Here is a 22,613-nt window from a genome sequence, read left to right on the forward strand (position 1 = left end):
ACAATAATAAAAACACAACATATCTAACATATCAGAACTTTTCTTCTTTAGCTTCACTCCCACAAACTACCAGAAATTTATAACACTAAATGTTTATATTAGAATAAAAATGTATACCCAACCTTCATCATTAAAAGACATTAAAAGACAACGATCAGATACAATGAATAATTTTGTCAATGTCTCAACAACCTAGATGAATGCAAAACCTCTTTGAGAAACACAACTTTCAAATACTAACACACACACAAAATGAAAAATCTAGTTCGAGTTTCCTGCACAATGAGAACTCCTGGCTCAGATGGCTTCCTTGGTAAATTCTATCAAACATTTAAGGAGGAAATAAGACCTATCCTAGACAAAGATAAAAAAAAAAAAAAAAAAAAGGGAAGAAAGAACACTGGCATAACTCAAACAAAAACTAACAAGGACACTATAACAAAATAAAATTATAGACCAGTATCATTCATGAACACAGATACAAAAATACTAAACAGGGACACCTGGGTGGCTCAGTGGTTGAGCATCTGCCTTTGGCTCAGGGCGTGATCCTGGGCTCCCAGGATTGAGTCACACATCGGGCTCCCTCCATGGAGCCTGCTTCTCCCTCTGCCTGTGTCTCTGCCTGTGTTTTTGCCTCTCTCTTTCTGTGTCTCTCATGAATAAATAAATAACATATATATTTTTTAAATACTAAACAAAATGAATGAATAGCAAACAGAACCCAGGAATATGTATAATCAATTTTATACTGTGACCAACTGGGATCTATCCCTTAATTAAAAAGCTGGCTAAAATTTAAAAACAAATGCAAGTTACCAAATTAAGAGAATAAAGGAGAAAATGCATATGATAATCAGATAAATTCACGTAAGCTTTGGCAAAATTCCATACCCACCATTATAAATGTTCTTAGTCAATGAGGAAGAGAAGAATTTCCTCTATGAAAAACCTACACCCAAAGTCATACTTAAAGGTTAAATACTGAGTACGTTTTCCCTACACTCAAAAACAAGGCAAGGATGTCCACTCTTACCATTTCTATTCAAGACAGTACTGGGGATGTTAGCAAGAAAAAATAAATGAAAGAAAGAAGGACTCTATTTTGATTTGTAAACATAATTGTTCAGTGACTCTTTAGGAATTTACACCCAAAACTACCAGAACAACTAAATAAATTTAGCAGGTTAGAGGATACAAGACTTGCTATATGAGCAACAAACTGAAAAGCATAATTTAAAAAATACCATTTCAATAGCATCAAGAAAATAGTATCTATATGTAAATATAATAAAAGACATGAAAGACTTCTAAAGAGAAAGCTAAAACACTGCAGAGAGAAGTTAAAGATGATAGATATACAAAGCTCATATTGCCTCAATACTGTCAAGATGTCAGTTCTTTGCAAATTGATCTACAGATTCAATGCCATCCTAATACATATTTACATTTTTCTAATAATGACAAGATGATTCTGAAATTCATATGAAAATGCAAAGGACCCAGAATTGTCAAAAACACTATTGAAAAGGGACATAGTTGGAGGATTTCGACTATCAGATTTCAAAATTATTAGTAAGCACAGTAAGCAAGAGACTGTAGTATTGGCCTAAGTATGGAAAAACAGATCAACAGAATAAAGTATGAATATGCACTTCTGCATATACAGTTAATTGATTTTAAATATTAAGTCATGATAAATGGAGTAAGTCTTTTCAATAAATGGGATGGAGTAACAAGATATTTATATATTAAAAAATTAGGCTCAACCCCTAACTTTCAGATCAGACATAAAAATTAAGATAAAATACTTAAATGTAAAATGTAAAGCTTCTAGCAAAAAAATCTTCAAAATTATGGTTACATATTTTTTTTTAGGATATAGAAAGCAGTAACTATAAAAGAAAATGGTAAGTTATACTTCAAAGTTAAAACGTTCTGTCCTTCCAGAATATACTATCATGAAAATAAAAGTACACTGCTAAAGGGAGTGTGAAATGGCACAACCATTTGAAAAACAGTTTAAAATTCGTTATAAAATTAATCATATATCTATGATTTTTTTATATTTATTATTTTTATTAATCAGTGGTAATGGATTCAGAATCATCTCCTACTGATTTTTAAACATTTGTCTTGTTATGAAAATGCCGTTAGCTTTTGAATTAATCACTTGCAAAGGTAGCTACAGCTGGATAAATTTCTGCTTAACTCTTCCCCTCCAGATAGCATAAAAGAATACACCCAGCATCAAATAACACAAGTACGTACCACAAATGTGCCTTCTGCCTGAACTGTTTTTTATAATTTGTTCATAAATAAGTTTCCAAAATTGTGAATAGAGTTGCAAAGGCCTGTGATTGTAGCTTTCAATTGTATAGTTTACCATCAAGTTCCTAAGTGACCACCATATAACATAGCATATGATAAGAGTTTTCTGAGGATGGTTTCTAACAGTAAGTGACCTCTTCAACCATGCCACATCCATTTGTTCTGAGTACTGCCTTAGGAGAAATTACATCCTGTCCTTACTCTCCTGCTGATATCTTAGAGACCAAGAAGACAATGCTAAGGGATAGGGGGTTTTCCATTTCTCTTTGCCTTTCTTTCATTCAGAGACTATGACCGGCTGTATCTCAATAGGCTGAAATCTATGAACAGCAGATGAGGTGGTAAAAAAAAGTGTTAGGTAATTCCCCAGGGCTGATGGAGCCAGAATCACTTTGTGCTGAGCTTCCACTGTTCTCAAACTGGGAGATTTTCTTTTTGATCATCTTTCTCTCCTTGGGTCTGCAATTCTGAAACCAGATTTTCACCTTTCAGAAAGGCCCAGGTTGACTGCCAGTTCTGATTTTCTCCGAATGGTGATGTATCTGTTGCAGTGGAATTCCTTCTCTAGCTCCAATCTTTGATCGTCGGTGTAAACCACACAATACTTTCCTTTTGTCCTGGTTTTCCTGGTCACCTGCACGGTCTTTCGCATCCATGCATAGGGCTGTGGCGGCTTCTGTTGGGAGAACTGGCATCTGCAGCTTCGGCGTCTATGGGGAACAGCAACCCGCTGGCTGGGGCTGGCAGGCTTCCACTGGTGCTTCCCCCGCCCACAGGGCCCAAGTTGCTGTATTCCTGAGAGCCAAAAGCGGAAGGGTTCGAGATCATGTCGTTCATGGGCACTGTGCCCGCTGTACCGGATGGCCCAGGGTACACATTCCAGTCTTCTCGAGAGGGGCTATAGGGTGAACCCCAGACCCCCAGCGATGGCCCATGAGGATCCACGCTGGGCATATGGGGATATCCCATGTAGTGTGCATAGGCAGGCACCGCTGTGAAGTTGGAGGCTGGCAGGGGACTCCCATTGCTACCAGTCTGTCTTATGATTTAACAGTATTTATCCCAGAGAAATGAAAACATATGTCCACAAAATGACTTTAACAGGGATGTTCATAGCAGCTTTATTTATACTTGTCAAAAATTAGAAAGAGCCCAAGTGTCCAATAAATGAACAAATTATGGAGCGTTTATTACAATGGAATACTACTCAGCACTAAAAAGGAATGTACTGACATGCGCAATGTGAAAAATCTCAAAAACATATATGCAGAGTGAAAATTTAAAAACAAAAAAAGTATATTACCACATGATTCCCAATTACACAAAGTTCTAAAACAGGCATGACTAAGCTATGGTAATGGAAATTAGATCACAGTAACTGTGGAGTAAAGGTTGGAAGGAGGTGGTCATGACTAAAAAAGGCATGACAGAACTTTCTAGGATCACAGAAATGTTTTGTATTTTGATTTGGGATGGTGGTTATAATTAAAACCAGTATTTTTTTTTTTTTAAGATTTTATTTATTTGAGAGAGCACAAGCGAGCATAAGCAGGGGGGTGGGGCAAAGGGAAAGCAGAGAGGCCAACTCAGGGCTCAATTTCAGCATCCTGGAATCATGACCCGAGCCAAAAGCAGATTCTCAATCGACTTAGCACCCCAAAACCAGCATATCTTATTGTAAATAAATTACACCTTGATCTCAAAAACAAGTGTAAAGTTCATCTGAAGTTTTAAAAGTTATTCCCTCCTCAAGACTTCCCCCAAAGGAACATGGTTACTTCTCTCTCAGTTAAGTGGCCGACTCTTGATTTCGGCTCAGGTCATGATCTCGGGGTTGTGAGATCAAGCCCTGCAATGGGCTCTGCACTGGACATGAAGCCTGCTTGAGATTCTCATTCTCTTTCTTACTTTCCCCCATAGAAGTACTATTCAAATTGATCTATAAATCCAATGTAATCTGTATCAGAATTCCAGTTACCTTTTTTGCAGATATTGACAAAATGATCCTAAGATACAAATGTAAACTTAAATGACCCAGAATAGCCAAAACATCTTGAAAACAAGAAAGTCAAGTTGGAAAAAAATCACTTTCTGACTTCAAAACTTCCTGCAAAGCTATAGTAGTCAAGACACTGTGGTGTTTGTATAAGGATAGAAAAGAAAAAAAAAAAAAAAAAAAGGATAGAAAAGATATATACATCAATAGACTAGAAAGTCCAGATATAAACCCATACATTTATGATTAATTTATTTTCAACAAGGGTGTTAAGACCATTCAATGGGAAAGGATGGTCTTTACAAAATATTGTGCCAGGACAATATACAGGATATCTACACCAAAAGAATGAATTTGAACCCATCTCACATGACACATACAAAAATGAACTCTTGAAAGGATCAAAGATGTAAATGTATGAGCTAAAACTGTAACATTCTTAGATACAAATCCTGTAACACTGAATTAGGCAATGATTTCTTGGATAGGACACCTAAAGCAAAAGCAAGGAAAGAAAAAGATAGATTGACTGGACTTCATTTCTACAAAGTAAACATACAAATGACCAACAGGGAAATGAAGAGATATCCAACATTATTAGTCATCAGAGAATTACAAAACAAAATCATAATGAGATCTACTTCACACCCACTGGAATGACTATAAAAAAAACAACAACAAAATAAAACCAAAAAACAGGTAGTAACAACTGCTGACCATTATGTGGATAAATGGGAACCCTTATGCATTGCAAGTAGGAATGTAAAATGGTACAAGTGCTATGTTAGGCAGTTTGACAGTTTCTCCAAAGGTCAACATAGGGCACCTGGGTGGCTCAGTTGGTTAAGCCTGCCTTTGGCTCAGGTTATAATCCCAGGGTCCTGGGATTAAGCCCCGCATGGGGCTCTGTGCTCAGTAGTGAGTCTGCTTCTCCCCCTCTCTCTGTCCCTCTTCCCTGCCCCCCTCAGGCTCTCACTTTCTCTCTCTCAAATAAAATCTTAAAAAAAAAAAAAAAAATCAAACAGTTATCACATGACCCAGCAATTCCACTCCTAGGAATACATACAAAAGAAATAAAATTTGAGTATGAATGTTCAAACAGCATTGTTTATAATAGCCAAGTACAGAAACAATCAGCTGATAAATGGATAAACAAAATATGGTGTATCCATACAACTTATGGATAATGGAGTATTATTCAGCCATAAGCAGGAATGAAGTACTGATACATGCTACAACATGGATGGATCTTGAAAACATCATGTGAAGTCAAAGAGGCTAGACATAAAAGGCCACATACTATATAATTCCATTTACTGAATGTCCAGAATAGGCAAATTCTTACAACCAGAAAGCAGATTGGTGGTTGCAAAGGGCTGGGAGGGAGTGACTGCTAATGGTTATGGAGTTTCTTTTTGGAATGATGAAAATGTTTTGGGGTTAAATGGAGACAGCTGCATAGTCATGGGAATATACTAAAAACTACCGAACTGTATACTTTAAAATTTTATGGTATATGAATTATATCTGAAAGATTGGCACAATCTGGTAAGCCAAACAAACAAGTTCAAATAAACATTCTGAAAGCAACTTATACTTACTGTTTTTCAATACTCTATGGAATTCTTGGGAAAAATACATAAACAGGAATTCAACAATATACTCTAAATGTTATCAGAAAGTACTGTTATACTACCTAAGGCAGATGTATTGCTTTTCAAGAAAACCTGGGTTTTCACTGGTAACATTTATTGACAATTTGAGCATCTACTTTGGGAGAATTTCACAGAGAAATTAACTGTCATTTAAACTATGGAAAGATGCTTAGCAAAGGAATTACCAACCACTTTTCCCATAAACATTAGTTTGTTGTTAATTAGCAATCATCTATCACTTTGGAAAACCCTCTAAGGCCTGATATTTATTATAGGCAGCCCTACAATACACAGGCAATTCTTGCTTTGCACAGTCACTAAAGTTGGAACCAAATAGCTTCATACAAGGCTGAAACAGAAAGCTACTAGCACAGTAGGGAATAAGCATAACAGTATAACTGGTGATGTGAGACTACTACAAGAAATCTAAGGAGGGTAATACTAGTGTAAATTACAGAAGCAGTATGCATATAGGCACACTTTTAAAAACTGTTTCTTAGGAGCCTGACAATTTACAGGAATCATCTTACAGTTTGATAGGTTAAAAAAATAATCTCTCTTAGCATAAGCCAATTATTATGCTAACTATAATTAAAGTGCTTGGAAGGGAAAGAAAATACTTAGAAAGCCCCAAATATTACATTTAAAACATTATTTGCCCTGGGAGGAATGGTGACCAAAATACTTAATGATGCAGAGGAATTTAACAATATCTGAGGAAAAGACATGGGAATCTTAATCACTGAAACTCTTCACAGATAACTTGTAATTTTATATACATTATTCTAATTTCCAGTTTAACCACAAGTATCCATGGCTAACTGCTAAAAAAAAAAGGCCCACCCTGCTAATAAGGTTCATCATTGGTATCCCGTATCACAAACTCCAAGTTCTTTCCTAATCACGCTCAGTTGTAAGGCAGACTAGGTCATAGTAGTGTGTATGTAGCCAGCATAGCTGCCATAAAGAAAACTGTAACTTTTTTAGATTATAAATTCCAAGCAAGCTGAGACCTAGTTCTATTCTCACCACTGTACCTAGAGCACAGTTGGGTGACTAAATAAATGAATAAGTGAATACAAATGCCATCTCTTCTGAATAGAGAATAGAAAGAAGATTAACCAAAGACTAATACATAACAAATGGCATTGAGGTTTTAAAATAACAGGGGCTCCTGGGTGTCTCAGGTGGTTAAGCATCTGCCTCCTGCTCAGGTTGTGATCCTGGAGTATTGGGATCAAGTTCCATGCTGGGTTCCCTGTGCAGCCTGTAGTCGGCTTCTCTCTCTCCCTGTGCCCCTCCCTTGCTCCTCTCTCTCTCTCAAACAAATAAAATCTTTAAAAAAAAAAAAAAGGTTTTAAAATAACAATATCCAGTACTGATTGAGATACTAATAAACATACACTTTCATATATTGCTGGTTGGAAATATAAACTAGTTCAATTTTGGTGGACAGCAATTGGCAGTAAATACTTAAAAGGAACTTTAATAAACACTCATTTGACCTTGCAGCTCTATTTCTGGAAGAAAAAAAACCAAAACCCATGGTCAAAGATTTAATTATAAATAGGCTCATACAGTATTATATTAGAAATTAAAACATCTCCAATGAGAAATGGATAAATTATAGTATGCCAATGAAATTTGTAGAAAAACATTTAATGATATGGATAAGAGGTATATATGATATCATTAAGTAAAAAAGTAAGCTACCAATATTTCTATACTGTGAATTTTGTAAAAATGTGATAGGATGTGGATAGCTTAATTTCCCTCTCTATATTTTCTATCTTGATGAAAACAAAAATTTTAAATATGAAAATTTACTTTATAGAGGCACTTTTTAATGAAATCACCAATCTGAGGAATCAAAAGGTTTAAGTGACAGGGACAATAAAGGGACCCTAGAGGCACTGACAGAAAAGAACCCACTGAATATAAAATAGAGAAAGCAGACAGAATAGATTCCAGGCACTAGGTAAAAGAGGTAGGCTTTGGAGCTTATGAGTAGAGAAAGGTTTGTGGAAGGGGGACAGTCTCCATTTCAGGTCAAATGAGGTAGATGTTCCCTTTAAAATCCAAATATCCAAATGTGCCCCTTTCTTTGTGATGAGAGAAGTCAACTAGATATAGCAGAGGTTTTTGTTTTTGTTACCTTGGAGGAGGTACCCCAACATAATCCAAACCATTGGACTCCTAGAAAGTTCACCGAGGTAAGAGGCACCTGAATTTTTGTGGGAATTTTCCTCATCCTCTGGCATATATGCACCTTACCAAAATGTCAATAGGAATTGTTACATCCAGCTCACCAGAGCAAATTGGCATGGTATCAATATGATGGATCAGCATAATGTTCTGTGGGAGAGGTTTTCCATGTCCTTGCAGACTAGCTTATGACAGAAATCTCCAGAGAGTTCTGAGATAAGTTAATGGAGATATATTACTGACCCCACCAGTTGAAAGCAAACAAATTCTGATGGGTTTTACTAATAAATATATAGGAAAAAAAGCATATGCCAGATAAATATTTGCATACCAACTGCTAGGGGTTGCATGGACTCGTTTCAGCAACAAAACCCTGCCTGGCACAAATGCAGTTGAAGCCACCACCTGATTAAGTTTATAATAACTCACCATCATTCTTCAAGACCCATTTGTCTTCTTCAATGCCAAATAGATGAGTTGAATAGGGATGTGATCGGAATTAACACTTCTGCATCTTTCAAATTCTTAATGGTAGTTCTGTAATCCCTCTAGGTAATAGTGTACTATCTTGGTAGGTAGATAAAACTCTAGTAGCTTTCAAATGACTTTCCCTCACTTCCATAAGTCAGTAAACTAAAGTGGGATCTCTGTTGAATTCTAATTATGCATTCCAAGAATATGGAAACAACCACATTGGGCTCATTGTTAGGTGGCCCTAAGCCAAAACTCCACTGACTGATAGAAAACAGTGGTGTTTGGGTATTCTAGAATTCATAACATACTGACCCAATATTCAGCAATCCCTCCAAAGCCTAATTATTTCTCATTCTCCAATGTCCATTACTTTAATAAATAGTCACAGGTCTTTGGGGGAAGCCTAGAAGACGATCAACAGCATAAATTTTGGCTGTACGCCAGGACCTGGCTTTCCCTTCATTTAAAGGTTCTTGGATCTGTGTGGCTTAAGTCTAGGGATGGGCTGAGGAGCTATAAACTCTTTATTAAGATCATCCAAGTCATACTTTTGTTCCCCAGGGTTTAGAGCTCTTCTGCTTATGGAAATCAATGAATAATTCACAAGGTTTCCCATCTATTTAGTTGTATGGAAACTATGACCAACTATCCCATGTCAAAAATCTCTGCAACTCAGACTTCTCTGATTACTGCTTTGGTTTCACTGACCATTACAATAACCACACCTTCTTCCTTTGTTTCCTGCAATTAAGTGCCAGTACTTGTCTCTCTCACCTGGGATTCCATTACTTCTGATGAATTCAAGGATCCTAATTTGATGGCAAATTGTCCTTTCATTAATGGCTTAAAAAAAAAAAAAAAAACAGGGATCCCTGGGTGGTGCAGCGGCTTGGCGCCTGCCTTTGGCCCAGGGCGCGATCCTGGAGACCCGGGCCTGCTTCTCCCTCTGCCTATGTCTCTGCCTCTCTCTCTCTCTGTGACTATCATAAATAAATAAAAATTAAAAAAAAAAACACAAAAAAAAAAAACAGCCAACATAGATCTTGAAGGCTGTTGCGGCTCTCCTCATGAATGTATTTCTCAGAGTCCTGAGAAAAGGAGTATTCCCTAGACCAACCCAGGGGACGTGTGTGGTTGTTTTTGTTGTTGTTGTTGTTTTAAAGATTTTATTTATTCATGAGAGACACAGAGAGAGGCAGAGACACCGGCAGAGGGAGAAGCAGGCTCCATGCCGGGAGACTGATGTGGGACTCGATCCCAGGATTCCATGATCACACCCTGAGCCAAAGGCAGATGCTCAACCGCTGAGCTACCCAGGGATCCCGTTGTTGTTTTTATTTATTTATTTTTTAAGATTTATTTATTTATTTATGATAGACATAGAGAGAGAGAGAGAAAGAGGCAGAGACACAGGAGGAGGGAGAAGCAGGCTCCATGCCAGGAGCCCAATGCGGGACTCGATCCCGGGACTCCAGGAGCACGCCCTGGGCCAAAGGCAGGCGCCAAACCGCTGAGCCACCCAGGGATCCCCTGTTTTTAAATGAAAAATCCATTCAGGGTGCCTGGGAGGCTCAGTACGTTAAGCATCTGCTTTCAACTCAGGTCATGATCCTGGGGTCTTAGGATGGAGCCCCAGGTTGGGCTCCCTGCTCAGCAGGCAGTCTGCTCCCCCCTTTCCCTCTGCTCCTCCCCCCTGCTTGTACTCTCTTTTTCTTTCTCAAATAAATAAACAAAATCTTTAAAAAAAGAAAAACCCACTCCAGCATTTTAATCTCCTTAAATATTTGGATAAGTTCCTCTACAGTATAAAAATAAAGTTCTAGCATCTATCTTCAACTTTACGTAGTTTAGGCCACTTTTTAGTTTAGTTTTCAATCAATGAAGCAAACTGTTAGAGCCATTCATAGCCCTCTGACCTAGTACCTTCAATCTGGAATATCTGCTTATGAGCCCTTATCAATACCGTCACTGATCCAATTTTATATGCCTTCTGCTCTATTCTTCCCACAGCATTCCCCAGGTAATAACAGGCAAAATTATTCACACTTCCTCATGGGTAACACCTAGTAGGTACATCCCTCATGCTCTGGGGCTGTTGGAAGTGGGGTTACAGAGGTATAAGAGCAATTAGAAATGGTGAGAGTAGGTCCTGAAGGAGATCAGCAGTCTCTGAATAAAAGGCTACAACCTTAGGGGAAGCCATTACAGATTCCTCAGGAGACTGACCGCCCTCAGACAGAGACATGACTGGTAAAGGTGGCTAGGCAGACCTAGGGAGTCCAAGGTACCCAGCTTCACGGGAATCTACCCATTATTTCCCACCCCAACTTTTAGTTTTCCATTCTTTCCCTATGTAACCTTAACACAAGAGACCAAAAACTAGAAATTCATTTTGTACTGTAACTCAGCCACCTGCAGGATTAGACTTTGGGTTTAGTTTTCAGAAATCTCTGCCCTTGGCTACAAGAGATAAGGGTTTCTTTTAGAGCAATCACAGAGGCTTTACTCCCTTATGTGGACTCTGAGCTCAGAATCTAAAGCCTTTCTTTCCCTAAATTCCCCAGTGTACTTTGAAGGGAACTATTATTCTTATTTTCATGTTAAAATGTTCTGTGGCAGTAAATACTTGGTCTCTGAAAGCCTTACCTTCTATGGGCACTTGATTATTACAGTCTACAGCTGATAAAATAACTATTTTGCTACAGTATGCCATGGATCACTAGTGTCTCCTTTGACACTTAAAATAGGGCCATTAAATACTTTTGGACCTAATTAGACTCAAGAACCCATTCTGGAAAACCTAGAACTAATTTAGGAACCCATCATTACATTACTGTTCCTTTACAACTACTTATGATACAGATGTATCAATCAGCATTTGAACAGAGAACACAAGAATGACACAGAATATGGGTTTTATAACAGAGATTTGGCCCTAAGTAATTATGAACCTGGTCAGTTTATGTTCAGCTGTTGACTCTGGTGGTAGGCCTGGCCCAAGGTTTGGAGAAGCCAAGAGAGAGGATATGGGGGAAGCTGAGGAGCCCTGTGGCTCTCTCATGCCAATAACATTTGTGAACTGCAAGAGTTTCCAGTGTCCACACCAACCTTCTGAAAATAAGTATGGCTGCAGTTTCACTTCCACCTTGCAAAATCAAAATAAATGCCTCACTGCTCACAGTAACCAGGAGCAATGCAAGAAAAGGAATTCTGGGACATGCACCTCCAGCTTAGTAAATTTGACATAATACAAATCCATCATACCATCTATGTCTTTTTTTCTTTTTTTAAATACTTGTTTGGATTGATCCTAAGTTTTAACTTCTAACCCTTCTATCATTTATTTCTGCTTTCATACTTTCAATTTCCAAGAGGTTTTTCATTTTTTCCAGTCCTTGTTAAAAACAGCTTTCTATTCTTGTTTCATGGTTGCAACACATTCTGCTGCTTTTTAAATTTTTTTCCAGTTTCCCACTGCTTTGTGCCTTTTCTTCCAGATTCTCCTCTTAATCTTTTATGTAAGAGGTTTCCTTACATGTGGTTATTCTCACTGATATGTTCATATTTAAAAGTTAATATTAATATTTAAAGCCTCTTTTCTTGGTTAGTTACTTTTTTCAGAAAGAATGCCTCTAGTCTGTAGGCAATTTCAACTCATATACTACTAAATACTCTTACTACTGTTTTCTCCTCTCTTCTTTATTCTTGTGTATTTATGTTTTCCACTCCTTTACTAACATTTACGGGAAATTTGGGAAGAGAGAAAGATAAACCCATAATGTGTAATTCAACATATTTCACAAGAAGTCCCTAAACATAGCTGACAAAGAGTCAACCTTTAAATCTCGGGAAAATTTAAAAGATTCAACTGTAATTTAGATTTATGTTTAAGTTATTTATGAAAAAGCAGCAGATTTGTTTATAGAAGTGTGAACTAAATAACATTTTAAAAAAAGATCTCAAAATATGAGCTGTTTCTTTATCTACAGTAATAACATACTCTAAATTCCAGTGAATTTATGTGACATTTATAGAAAATGTTAGATGACGATAAGTATTTTTAAATCTGTACTAAGTCAGTGACAAAAGATAACAATACACACTTCAGAAAGTTATGGTTTCCCTGGAGCCTGGTATAAAAGAAAAGAGATGAAGAATGGCACTACCTGTGCTCCTCAAGAACATAAAGATTAAGCCTGTGTACTTTCATGTCAATAACCTTAATTTTGATTTCAAATTTCCTAATTTGTTGCTAAGCAAAGTTTCATAAAAGTCCTTTCTCCTCTTATTTCAAGAGTTAAAAATATTACAGGGTAGGGCTCTATCCTGCTTCTTGACAGAAAGAGAATATACTATCTACTGGATAATTTTTTTATTCTGGTTAGCAAATGAACACTATTTTAAGTAATATATACCAGACACATCAATACTAGAAGCACCATGTAACTGATGTGGTACAATAACCACTTAATTAAAAAAAAAATCAGCATAGGGTAGCTGGGTGATGGACATTAAGGAGAGCACGCGATGTAATGAGCACTGGGTGTTACAGAAGACTGATGAATCACTGAACTCTATTTCTGAAACTAATAATATACTATACGTTAATTAATTGAATTTAAATTAAATTTAAAAAACAAAGAAATATCACCATTTCAAGCCAAGTGAATAATTAATATACTCAGGAGTCTTCATTTATGTTTATAAAAAAAGCACTGTAAGTAAAACTGCATGTAGATGTTCCAAAATTTTTACTTTCATAGCTCCAAAAGTGCTTTTATGTATAATGATGTGATTTTTTAATATATGTTATAAAGTCAAAATAAAACCTATCTTTATATTCAACAAAAATTGAGAAATATTGTTATGAATGTTGGATCATTGATAAGCTACATGAACTATCTAAAAATATTGCTAGGGGCAGCCCCAGTGGCGCAGCGATTTAGTGCCGCCTGCAGCCCAGGGCGTGATCCTGGAGACCCTGGATGGAGTCCCACATCAGGCTCTCTGTATGATGCCTGCTTCTCCCTCTGCCTGTGTCTCTGCCTCTCTCTCTCTCTGACTCTATGAATAAATACATAAAATAAAAATCTTAAAAAAATATTTAAAAAATATTGCTAATAGGAAAAAAGATCTTTTCTAATTCAAGGATCTAAAATTAATACAGGAAATAAAGTTATTAATGTTTTAATATTCCAAAGGACCCCAAACACATCACTTAAGCAATACACATAAACAATACAAACATGCAAACACTAAATCTTAAAGTGGGTCCTAATTTACTATGTAAGTATCTGTACAGTCTATTTTTTAAAAAAGATTTGATTTATTTTACAGAGAGAGAACACGGGTGTGTGCATGTGCACAAGCATGGGGAGAGGTAATAGGAGAGGGAAAAGTCTGCTCTCCACTAAGAAGGAAGCCCGATGTGGGGCTCAATCCTAGAACCTGAGCTAAGGTAGACACTTAACCAACTCAGACACCAAAGTGTCCCTATATAGCCTATCATTAATTTAAAAGCTAATTTCATACACACACACACACGCGCGCGTGTGCACGGCACACCACATACATAAAACTTCAAACTATAGCAGTAAATTAAGGACAAATTCAAGTACTCCCAAGTAGTAAATTTTAACTATTTTCCTCTGTTTTTAATGTCACCAGGTTTATTTTTTAATGTCAACAAATATTTGATCCAAAGTGATATTTGGTACTTGTTGCTCTTTGCCAGGGTAACACAAGCAGATAGTAGCTGACGCTATTCAACTTGTTCAAGACTCCTGAGAATATCAAATCTATAAGAGGCCAGTTTAATATATAAATTGCACAAATAAATCTTTTTAAGGATAAGAGACAATTTTGATTTTACATAACGGAAAAAAGTACCAAAGGACAAAAGTCTAAAACTAATTTCTCCAAATTTATTATTACTTTTGATTTATTACCAACAAACTTTTCTGAACTTTTAGTGTAGACAAGAAACTGCATCTGAACTAAGGAGTTACTCTTCAAAGAACCAGACTCTACCTCACTCCCCTCTGGGATTATATGCTTATTCTAAGAAATTTAAATCTAACAGGTAAATCTAGCAGACAGAATGTAAAGCCTCGGTTTCCAAGGTAATAGAATATTAAAAATAAAAATGTATCATATGTCATTTTTGTGTTATTTGTGAGGGAGCAAAACAAATGAATAAAAAAAAAAGGGTATTAAACAGTCCCGATTCATGCAATTTAAGTTATTGGAAGGGCAAATAAATGAGCAATAAACTTAAACATCAAAAGAACATAAAATAGGCTTCTCTCCAGTTTCACATTTTTAAAGAAAATTGCCTTTAAACACAAATTGCCTTAAAACACAAATAAAAATCAACAAAAAAGTAGTTTTAACTTATTTCAAAATAAGGATCATACTAAAATGTCAGCAGCTCGTTAAAATGGGTATTTTTAGTTTAGGTTAGTATTACTTAAAGTACTGGCTGTTATATAATATAGTAAAATCTGACAACTATCTAAGCTTAGAGTCCAAGAAATACAGGGGAAAGTATACATACCCAAATTCTCAAAACTAAAGAAACACCAAACATACTATTCAATATATTTTATATACAAGTCAGGACACACACATCTGTTTTTAAATTTAAAAATCAGTAATTTTGCATTTTAACTCCAGTAGATATAAACTGATTTTATATCTATTTGAATACCAAGAATACATTTCCCCCGATTCCTAATCTATGACCTTTCTCAGATAGAAACATAAAGGAAAAAAAAACCACCTAAAATTATTGAGCACCTGGGTAGCTCAGTTAAGTGTCCGGCTCTTGGTTTTGCCTCACGTCATGATCTCAGGGTCCTGGGACTGAGCCTGATATTGGGCTCCACGATTGGTGTGGAGTCTGCTTATTCCTCTCCGACTGGCCCTCCCCCTGCTTGCCCTCTCCCTCTGTCAGATGGATAAATAAAATCTTAAAAAAAAAAAAAGAAAAAAAAGGACTTCACTACAGCTTACAGAAATATTGCAGAGTTTAAAATGCTGAATGGGTTGGCACTACATAATATTCTAACAAAAATACACTTGTTTGTGGACAGAGTTGATTTTCCATCTTCAGTTATTGACCAAAGTGGCAGACATAGAGTACAGACTTTCTGTTGGCACCAATGAGAAGATTCAGCTAAGTTCCTTCATTGCTGCTTTCCAGGTCACCAGGGACCTGATTGTCACAGAGGCCTAAATGCCAACACCATTTGCTACAATTTGCAGGCCCCACAGTGACTGGAGAACAGGGGACTGAGTTACAGGAAGAACAGCTGCCCAGGCAGGGGAATGAAGCCACAAATGGCCCAAGTTTTGGAAAACTCTGTTCCAGGCATGGGTGGGCAAGGGTTTCAAAAGTAACATGTTTGTAGCTGTTTGTAGCAGGTACAAAACAATTTTAATGTAAAAAAAAAAAAAAACAAAACCCAAACCAATAACTGTAGTTTGGTCCCAGTTAAGTAAAAACAAAATCAAACATGGATTTGTGAACACCCATGAGATACATGTCCATATTCATAACAAATTTCTGGAAGGCTATGTTAAAATCTTAATAATGGAGACATCTGCTTGAGCAAGAGATGGGGGGACTAGAAGTCTGTGGAGGAAGCATTTATTTTTCAAACGTTTTTATACTGTGGTTTTTGGGGGGATGCGAACACATCACATTCACTACATTTATAATGAAAAACAACTGATTTTTTAAATCCTTCTATTGGGATGATTATCATTCATTCAGGAACTGTCAGTGTTCAGGGTCAATGCTAGAGAGAAATTTGTCTCAAAGCACGTTTAAATTTTACACCGCAATTTTACAGATGAGACTTGACTCTTATTGCTGACCCTATCTCAGGGCTCTACCATACCTTTATCTCATCCTGATGATAGATCTGTAAATCTACCATTACATCAAATATTTGCTCTAGAGATGTAAGATCCTTCCTTGGTGCTAATCAAACAATTAATGATTTTTATTGAGTATATAAGTGCCTGATTCTGTGGAGGAATACCAATGGATAGAATTACAGTCTTGTTCAAAAAATTTAAAGTCTTACAAAGAAAAAATATGCGTCATATAAGGAACAGTGAATAATTTGCCATGCAAACACATTATGTACTGAGACAAGAAGTCAATGAGGAAATGAACAGTTGGGGTTCATGAAATAAATAAAGAGGGTAAATTTGAGCTTAAGAGATGAGTGATATTTAGATACACAGCAGGAAGACCCCTGGAAAGAATGTACAGAAATAAAATATTGAGATAATGAGACTTAGTATGACTAGAGATGGAGGACAGGAGGAGGTGTAAAATAGGTAATCAGCAGGAAGGAGTAGTTCAAGGTGATATATATCCTAAAAACCAAGGAAAATGAAGATTTTACAAAACAGGAAAAGGAGAATTTTAACAAGCATTTGGCAGCACAAGCATGGTAGAGAGGGTAAACTATATACCTTTGCATCCTTCTGACTTGCTATCTTGGCATGAAAAATAAAATAACAAACATGACTTTAATACCTCACTTCCAGACCCAGATTCTAGTGGTCTCTTCTTTCTTGGTCCAATGGCTGCAAGAGCTGTGAGGTTAGCATCTCTATGCTGTATCTGCGCAAGCTCCAACTGTTGTAACTAGAAGATGGGAAAAAAAAAAGTATGGTTACACACAGGCATGCTCAGAAGGGAGAAAAAATTGATCACTAATCCTACTTCTATGTTCTTCATCAAATAAGTTATAGTATAAAAGATTCCCCTAATAGCCAAGAGCATATCGTTTCCTGATCTCTTTACTCCAACAAACTCTTTAGTCCTGAATCTATAAACAGAAGAGGCAGAATTTAAGTAAGGAAGAAGTATAGAATAGAAGAAAAACAAGAAAAGAAAGGCATCTAGAGCTTAATTTATTGTTAATCACAGGTGAGAAATGCCTAAAAAATATATTGCACAGTAAATTGGAGAGAAATTGGCCAAACTATAATCAATCTTTTCAGATTAAAAGAAAAATTACTTGAAAATAAAGACAGTTTTTGTGTTTCATAGGAAACAGTTCAATGCTGTATGATTTACAAACTACTTCCTTAAAAATTAATGCTCACAATCACATTGAAAAGTATATATTAATTACTATAATAGAATATGAAAAGTAAAATTATACATGTATTCATCTCTCCCTCTTTCTTTTACTAAGGAAGACATGCTTTAAGAGCTTAAGAAAACATCAGCATTTTTCACAGAGCTAGAAGGAACAAACCATACAAAGTTTGCATGGAACCACAAAGGACCCCCAATAGCCAAAGCAATCTTGAAAAAGAAAGCAAAATCAGAGGCATCACAATTCCAGATGTCAAGGTATATTACAAAGCTATAGTGATCAAGACATTATGTTACTGGCACAAAAACTGACATAGATCAATGGAATAGAACAGAAAACCCAGAAATGGACCCACAACTATATGGTCTTCAACAAAGCAGGAAAGAGTATCCAATGGAAAAAAGATGGTCTCTTCAACAAATGGTGTTGGGAAAATTGGACAGTGACATGCAGAAGAATGAACTGGGACCACTTTCTTACACCATACATAAAAATAAATTCAAAATGGATGAAAGACCTAAATGTGAGACAGGAAGCCATCAAAATCCCAGAGGAGAACACAGGCAGCAACAACCTTTTTGACTTTGGCTGTAGCAACTTCTTACTAGACATGTTTTGGAGGCAAGGGAAACAAAAGTAAATATGAACCATAGAGACTTCATCAAGATAAAAAGCTTCTACACAGCGAAGGAAACAATCAACAAAACTAAAAGGCAACTGATGGAATGGGAAAAGATATTTGCAATGACATATGTAATAAAAGTTTAGTATCCAAAATCTATAAAGAACTTATCAAACTCAACACCCAAAAAACAAGTAATTCAGTTAAAAAAGGACAGAAGATGTGAACAGACATTTTTCCAAGGAAGACAGAGAGATGGCTGATAGACACGAAAAGATGCTCAACATAACTCATCATCAGGGAAATACAAATCAAAACCATGATGCAATACTACCTCACACTTGTCAGAATGGCTAAAAACAGATTCAAAGGGGCATTATCAACAACAGCTAAACTATGGAAAGAATCTAAATGTCCATCAACTGCTGAATGAATAAAGAGGATATGGGGTGTGTGTATAGGTGTGTAACAAGAAATATTACTTAGCCATAAAAAAGAATGAAATCTTGCCATTTGCAATGACATGGATGGAGCTAGAATGTATTATGCTAAGTGAATTATGTTAGAGAAAGATGAATACCACATGATCTCACTCATGTGGAATTTAAGAAACAAAACAGATAAGAGGAAGAAAAAGAAGAGAGGGGGGAAGCAAACCATAAGAGACTCTTACCTAGAGAACAAACTGAGGGTTGATGAAGGGAAGATAGGTGGGGGAATGGGCTAAATGGGTGATGGGTGTTAAGGAGGGCCCTTGTTTTGATGAGCACTGAGTATTACACCAATTTTACCATATATGTTAACTTGAATTTAAATAAAAACTTGAAATTAAAAAAAAAAGAGAGGGTCAGCATTTGTTCTATTCAGGTTTTCAACTGAAAACAAAAAACTGAAAGTATTATTTTGCTGTACAGTTTTTTTCATAATTAACTCAGAATATCCAAGCCTATAAGGTATTATTTAGTATGTGTGTACTAAACTATATACTCATGAAAAATGCCCTATCAAAAGGCAGATAAATAAGACATTAAAACTAGAAAATAAATGCATGAAGGAGCATCATTTCATGAAGGCAGGTGAGTGTCAAATGGGTATTCATGAAAAAAAATAATAACCAAGTCAAAATAAAATATTACTTCATGGGTCCTTAAGCTTCTTCAGAAGAGGAAGAATGTTCAATTACCATCAAAATCTTATGACTGTGGAGGGAAAGGAAGAAAGAACCTGGCACTGGTTGCTAAACAAATATTCAAACAAGATCAGGCTCCAAGATAACCAACTGAAAATCTGTTGAGGAACTAGACACACACACACACACACACACACACACACACACACAGAATATTCTTTTAAAGAGAGCACTGACCAAATTTTGAACATATTAAAGAAGAAGCAGGATGAAAATTGGACGAAATACAAAGTAAAAGATCATTCAGATTATTTTATAATATTAGAGGAAAGATAAAAAACAAAGCATAGGTAACTGAGTCTTTAGTAAAGAAGAAAACACAACTAAAAAAAAAAAAAGGAGAACAATTCTTCATTTGCTTCACAAATTACAGGGCAAAATTCCCTCTTCTAAATTGCAGGTTTACTTATATATAAATTGCTAGAAAGCTATCTTCAGGAGTCAGAAACTATCTTTTGTTGGTGCTGGCCTTTTAAATAAAATACATAGTGTTAGAATCTGATTCTGTCACAATCTAGAACTTCTAGATTACAAAATACAATTTTAGTTAACCTACCCTACAGCACAAATCAAACAGTGAGTTATATTTTAAAATCTTTCTCTGGAGAAAAATGGTGTCTCCTAGATAGTCACGACAAATAAAAAGTTTTTAAATTGCCTCTGTCATCAAATTTCCATACATATGTATGTAGTCAAACACTTTCTCCCACTCTGCAAATTATACTTTGGTTTTCTGAAATCTCACAATGTTTTAAAATTTTGCAAAACTCTAACAAAAATTGAAACTGACCATAGTTTTGGTCTGCCCTATGTACAACAAACTTTCTCAAAAACAATGTATCTTGGCCAGCACAATAGAGAAAAACTAGGCATTTTTAACCAGAACAGAGGAACATTCTGGGCATTAATGCAGATTTGGCATACACAAGTGGGGAAAGATGATATGTAAGCCGAGTTCAGTAAAAACAGCCAGGCACTGAGTTAGAGGCTTGCGGGTAGAAATAGGATTGAAAGTGACATGATCATCTAAACAGAAAACCTCAAGTCAGCTATAACAACAAAAATAAAAGTCCTCCTAGGAATAATAAATGAATTTATTAGCAAGGTTGCAAGATGCAAGGTGAACACACAATAATCATTTCTAAATACCATTAAGGTACAACTGGAAACTTAGGTATAAAATCTAAAACATATGGGTATTTGTATTCGATAAGATCATAAAAAGCAGATGAGAGAAATAAAATATAGACAATGGAAAGACACACTGTGTTCCTGGACTGCAAGACTCAACATAGTAAACATCTTACTTTTCTAAAAAATTTTATAGATTTAACAAAATTCCAATAAAGTTTTTCTTGCAAATATGGATAAGTTAATTCTAAAATTTATATGGAGAGGCATCTGGCTGGCTCAGTTGGTTAAGCATCCAACTCTTCATCTCAGCTCAGGTCTTGATCTCAGGGTTCAAGCCCCACGTTGGGCTCCACACTGGGTGTGGAGCCTATTTAAAAAAATAAACAAAATAAAATAAATGAAAGTAAAATTTATATGAAACAGCAAAGGAACTAGGGGCGCCTGGGTGGCTCAGTGGTTGAGTGTCTGCCTTTGGCTGAGGGTGTGATCCTGGGGTCCTGGGATCAAGTCCTGCATCAGGCTTCCTGAGGGGAGCTTGCTTCTCCCTCTGCCTATGTCTCTGTCTCTTTCTGTATGTCTCTCATGAATAAATAAATAAAATCTTTAAGAAAACAAAGGAAAAGCAAAGGAACTGGAAAAGCTAAGTCAATTTTGAAAAAAAAAAAAAGGGAAAAAATTGAAAGAATTACACCATGTGATTTAAAGAACTACTTATAGAGTGCTACAGTAATCAGAATAATGTGGTACTGAAAAAGGAAAAGACACATAGAATAATGAGGCAGAATGAAGAATTAAGAAACATACCCACATAAATATGGTTGATTTTTGACCATATTCTCAGTTGAGAAGGTATAAAGCATAATGTTTTCAAAAAAAGTTGGAGCAATTGGACATTACATGTGAAAAAGTAAATTTGACCTTTAATCTTACTCCTTATACTAGAATTAACTGAAGATGTAAACTACGAGCTTCTATCAAAAAGTGTAAAAGAAAACCTTTGTGACTTAGGGCCTAGCAAAGAGTTAAGACATGGCACCCAAAACAGGTCTGTTGAAAAAACAAACTGATAAATTAGACTTCATACAAATTAGAAACATTTGCACTATGAAAGACATAGTTAAGAGAACAAAAAAAAAAAAAAACCCCACACTGTTTCATTTCTCTCTCTTTAATCTCTGTATGTCTTCTTTTTCTTGCTTTATTGTACTGGCAATATAACACTGAGTAATGGTGATGAAATTAGACATCTTTGTCTTTTTTCCTAATCTTTGGAAGAAAGCATCTGGTCATTTCACCATTAATAATAATATTAGGGCAGCCCAGGTGGCTTGGCAGTTTGGCGCTGCCTTCAGCCCAGGGCGTGATCCTGGAGACCTGGGATCAAGTCCCACATCGGGCTCCCGGCCTGGAGCCTGCTTCTCCCTCTGCCCCTCTGTGTCTCTCATAAATAAATATTGAAAAAAGAATAATATTAATAGTAGGGCTTTATTAGCTGTCCTTTATCAGATTGAGGAAGTTCCTTCTATTCCTTGATTCTTGAGTTATTCTTATTAATACACAGTGAAATCTATCTAATGTTTTTCTGCATCAATTGATATGATCTTTCTTAGACTGTTAATAGGTTGATTATATTTACTGAGTTTTGAATATTAATCCAGTTTTGCATTTTTGGGTCAAGATATATTCTCTTTATATATTAATATAAAATATTAATTTGGTCCACTTGGTCATGATATATTATTTTTATACATTACTAGATTTGATTGCTAATATTTTTGTTGAACATGTTTATATCTATGTTCATGAAGGTTACTGAAATGTAGTTTTCTTACTTTGTATGTTTTTCTGGTTTGTTTTTAGGGTAATGCTGGTTTTATAAGAT

At 36.0% G+C, this 22,613-nt stretch overlaps 1 protein-coding gene and 1 pseudogene across 1 annotated transcript in view; both read right to left on the minus strand.

The window, feature by feature from the left end:
• The window catches only part of TAF4B (TATA-box binding protein associated factor 4b), a 126,317-nt gene that overhangs the window by 11,137 nt on the left and 92,567 nt on the right, over window positions 1-22,613 (minus strand). Inside the window, exon 14 of the mRNA XM_025429265.3 lies at window positions 17,216-17,326. Within this exon, the coding sequence (XP_025285050.1) occupies window positions 17,216-17,326 (111 nt within the window). The remainder of the gene's footprint in view (window positions 1-17,215; window positions 17,327-22,613) is intronic.
• On the minus strand, window positions 1,947-8,307 carry LOC112648659 (homeobox protein CDX-4-like; annotated as a pseudogene).

This window comes from Canis lupus, chromosome 7 (genome assembly GCF_003254725.2).
Source record: "Canis lupus dingo isolate Sandy chromosome 7, ASM325472v2, whole genome shotgun sequence".
In the NCBI taxonomy this organism is placed as follows: domain Eukaryota; kingdom Metazoa; phylum Chordata; class Mammalia; order Carnivora; family Canidae; genus Canis; species Canis lupus.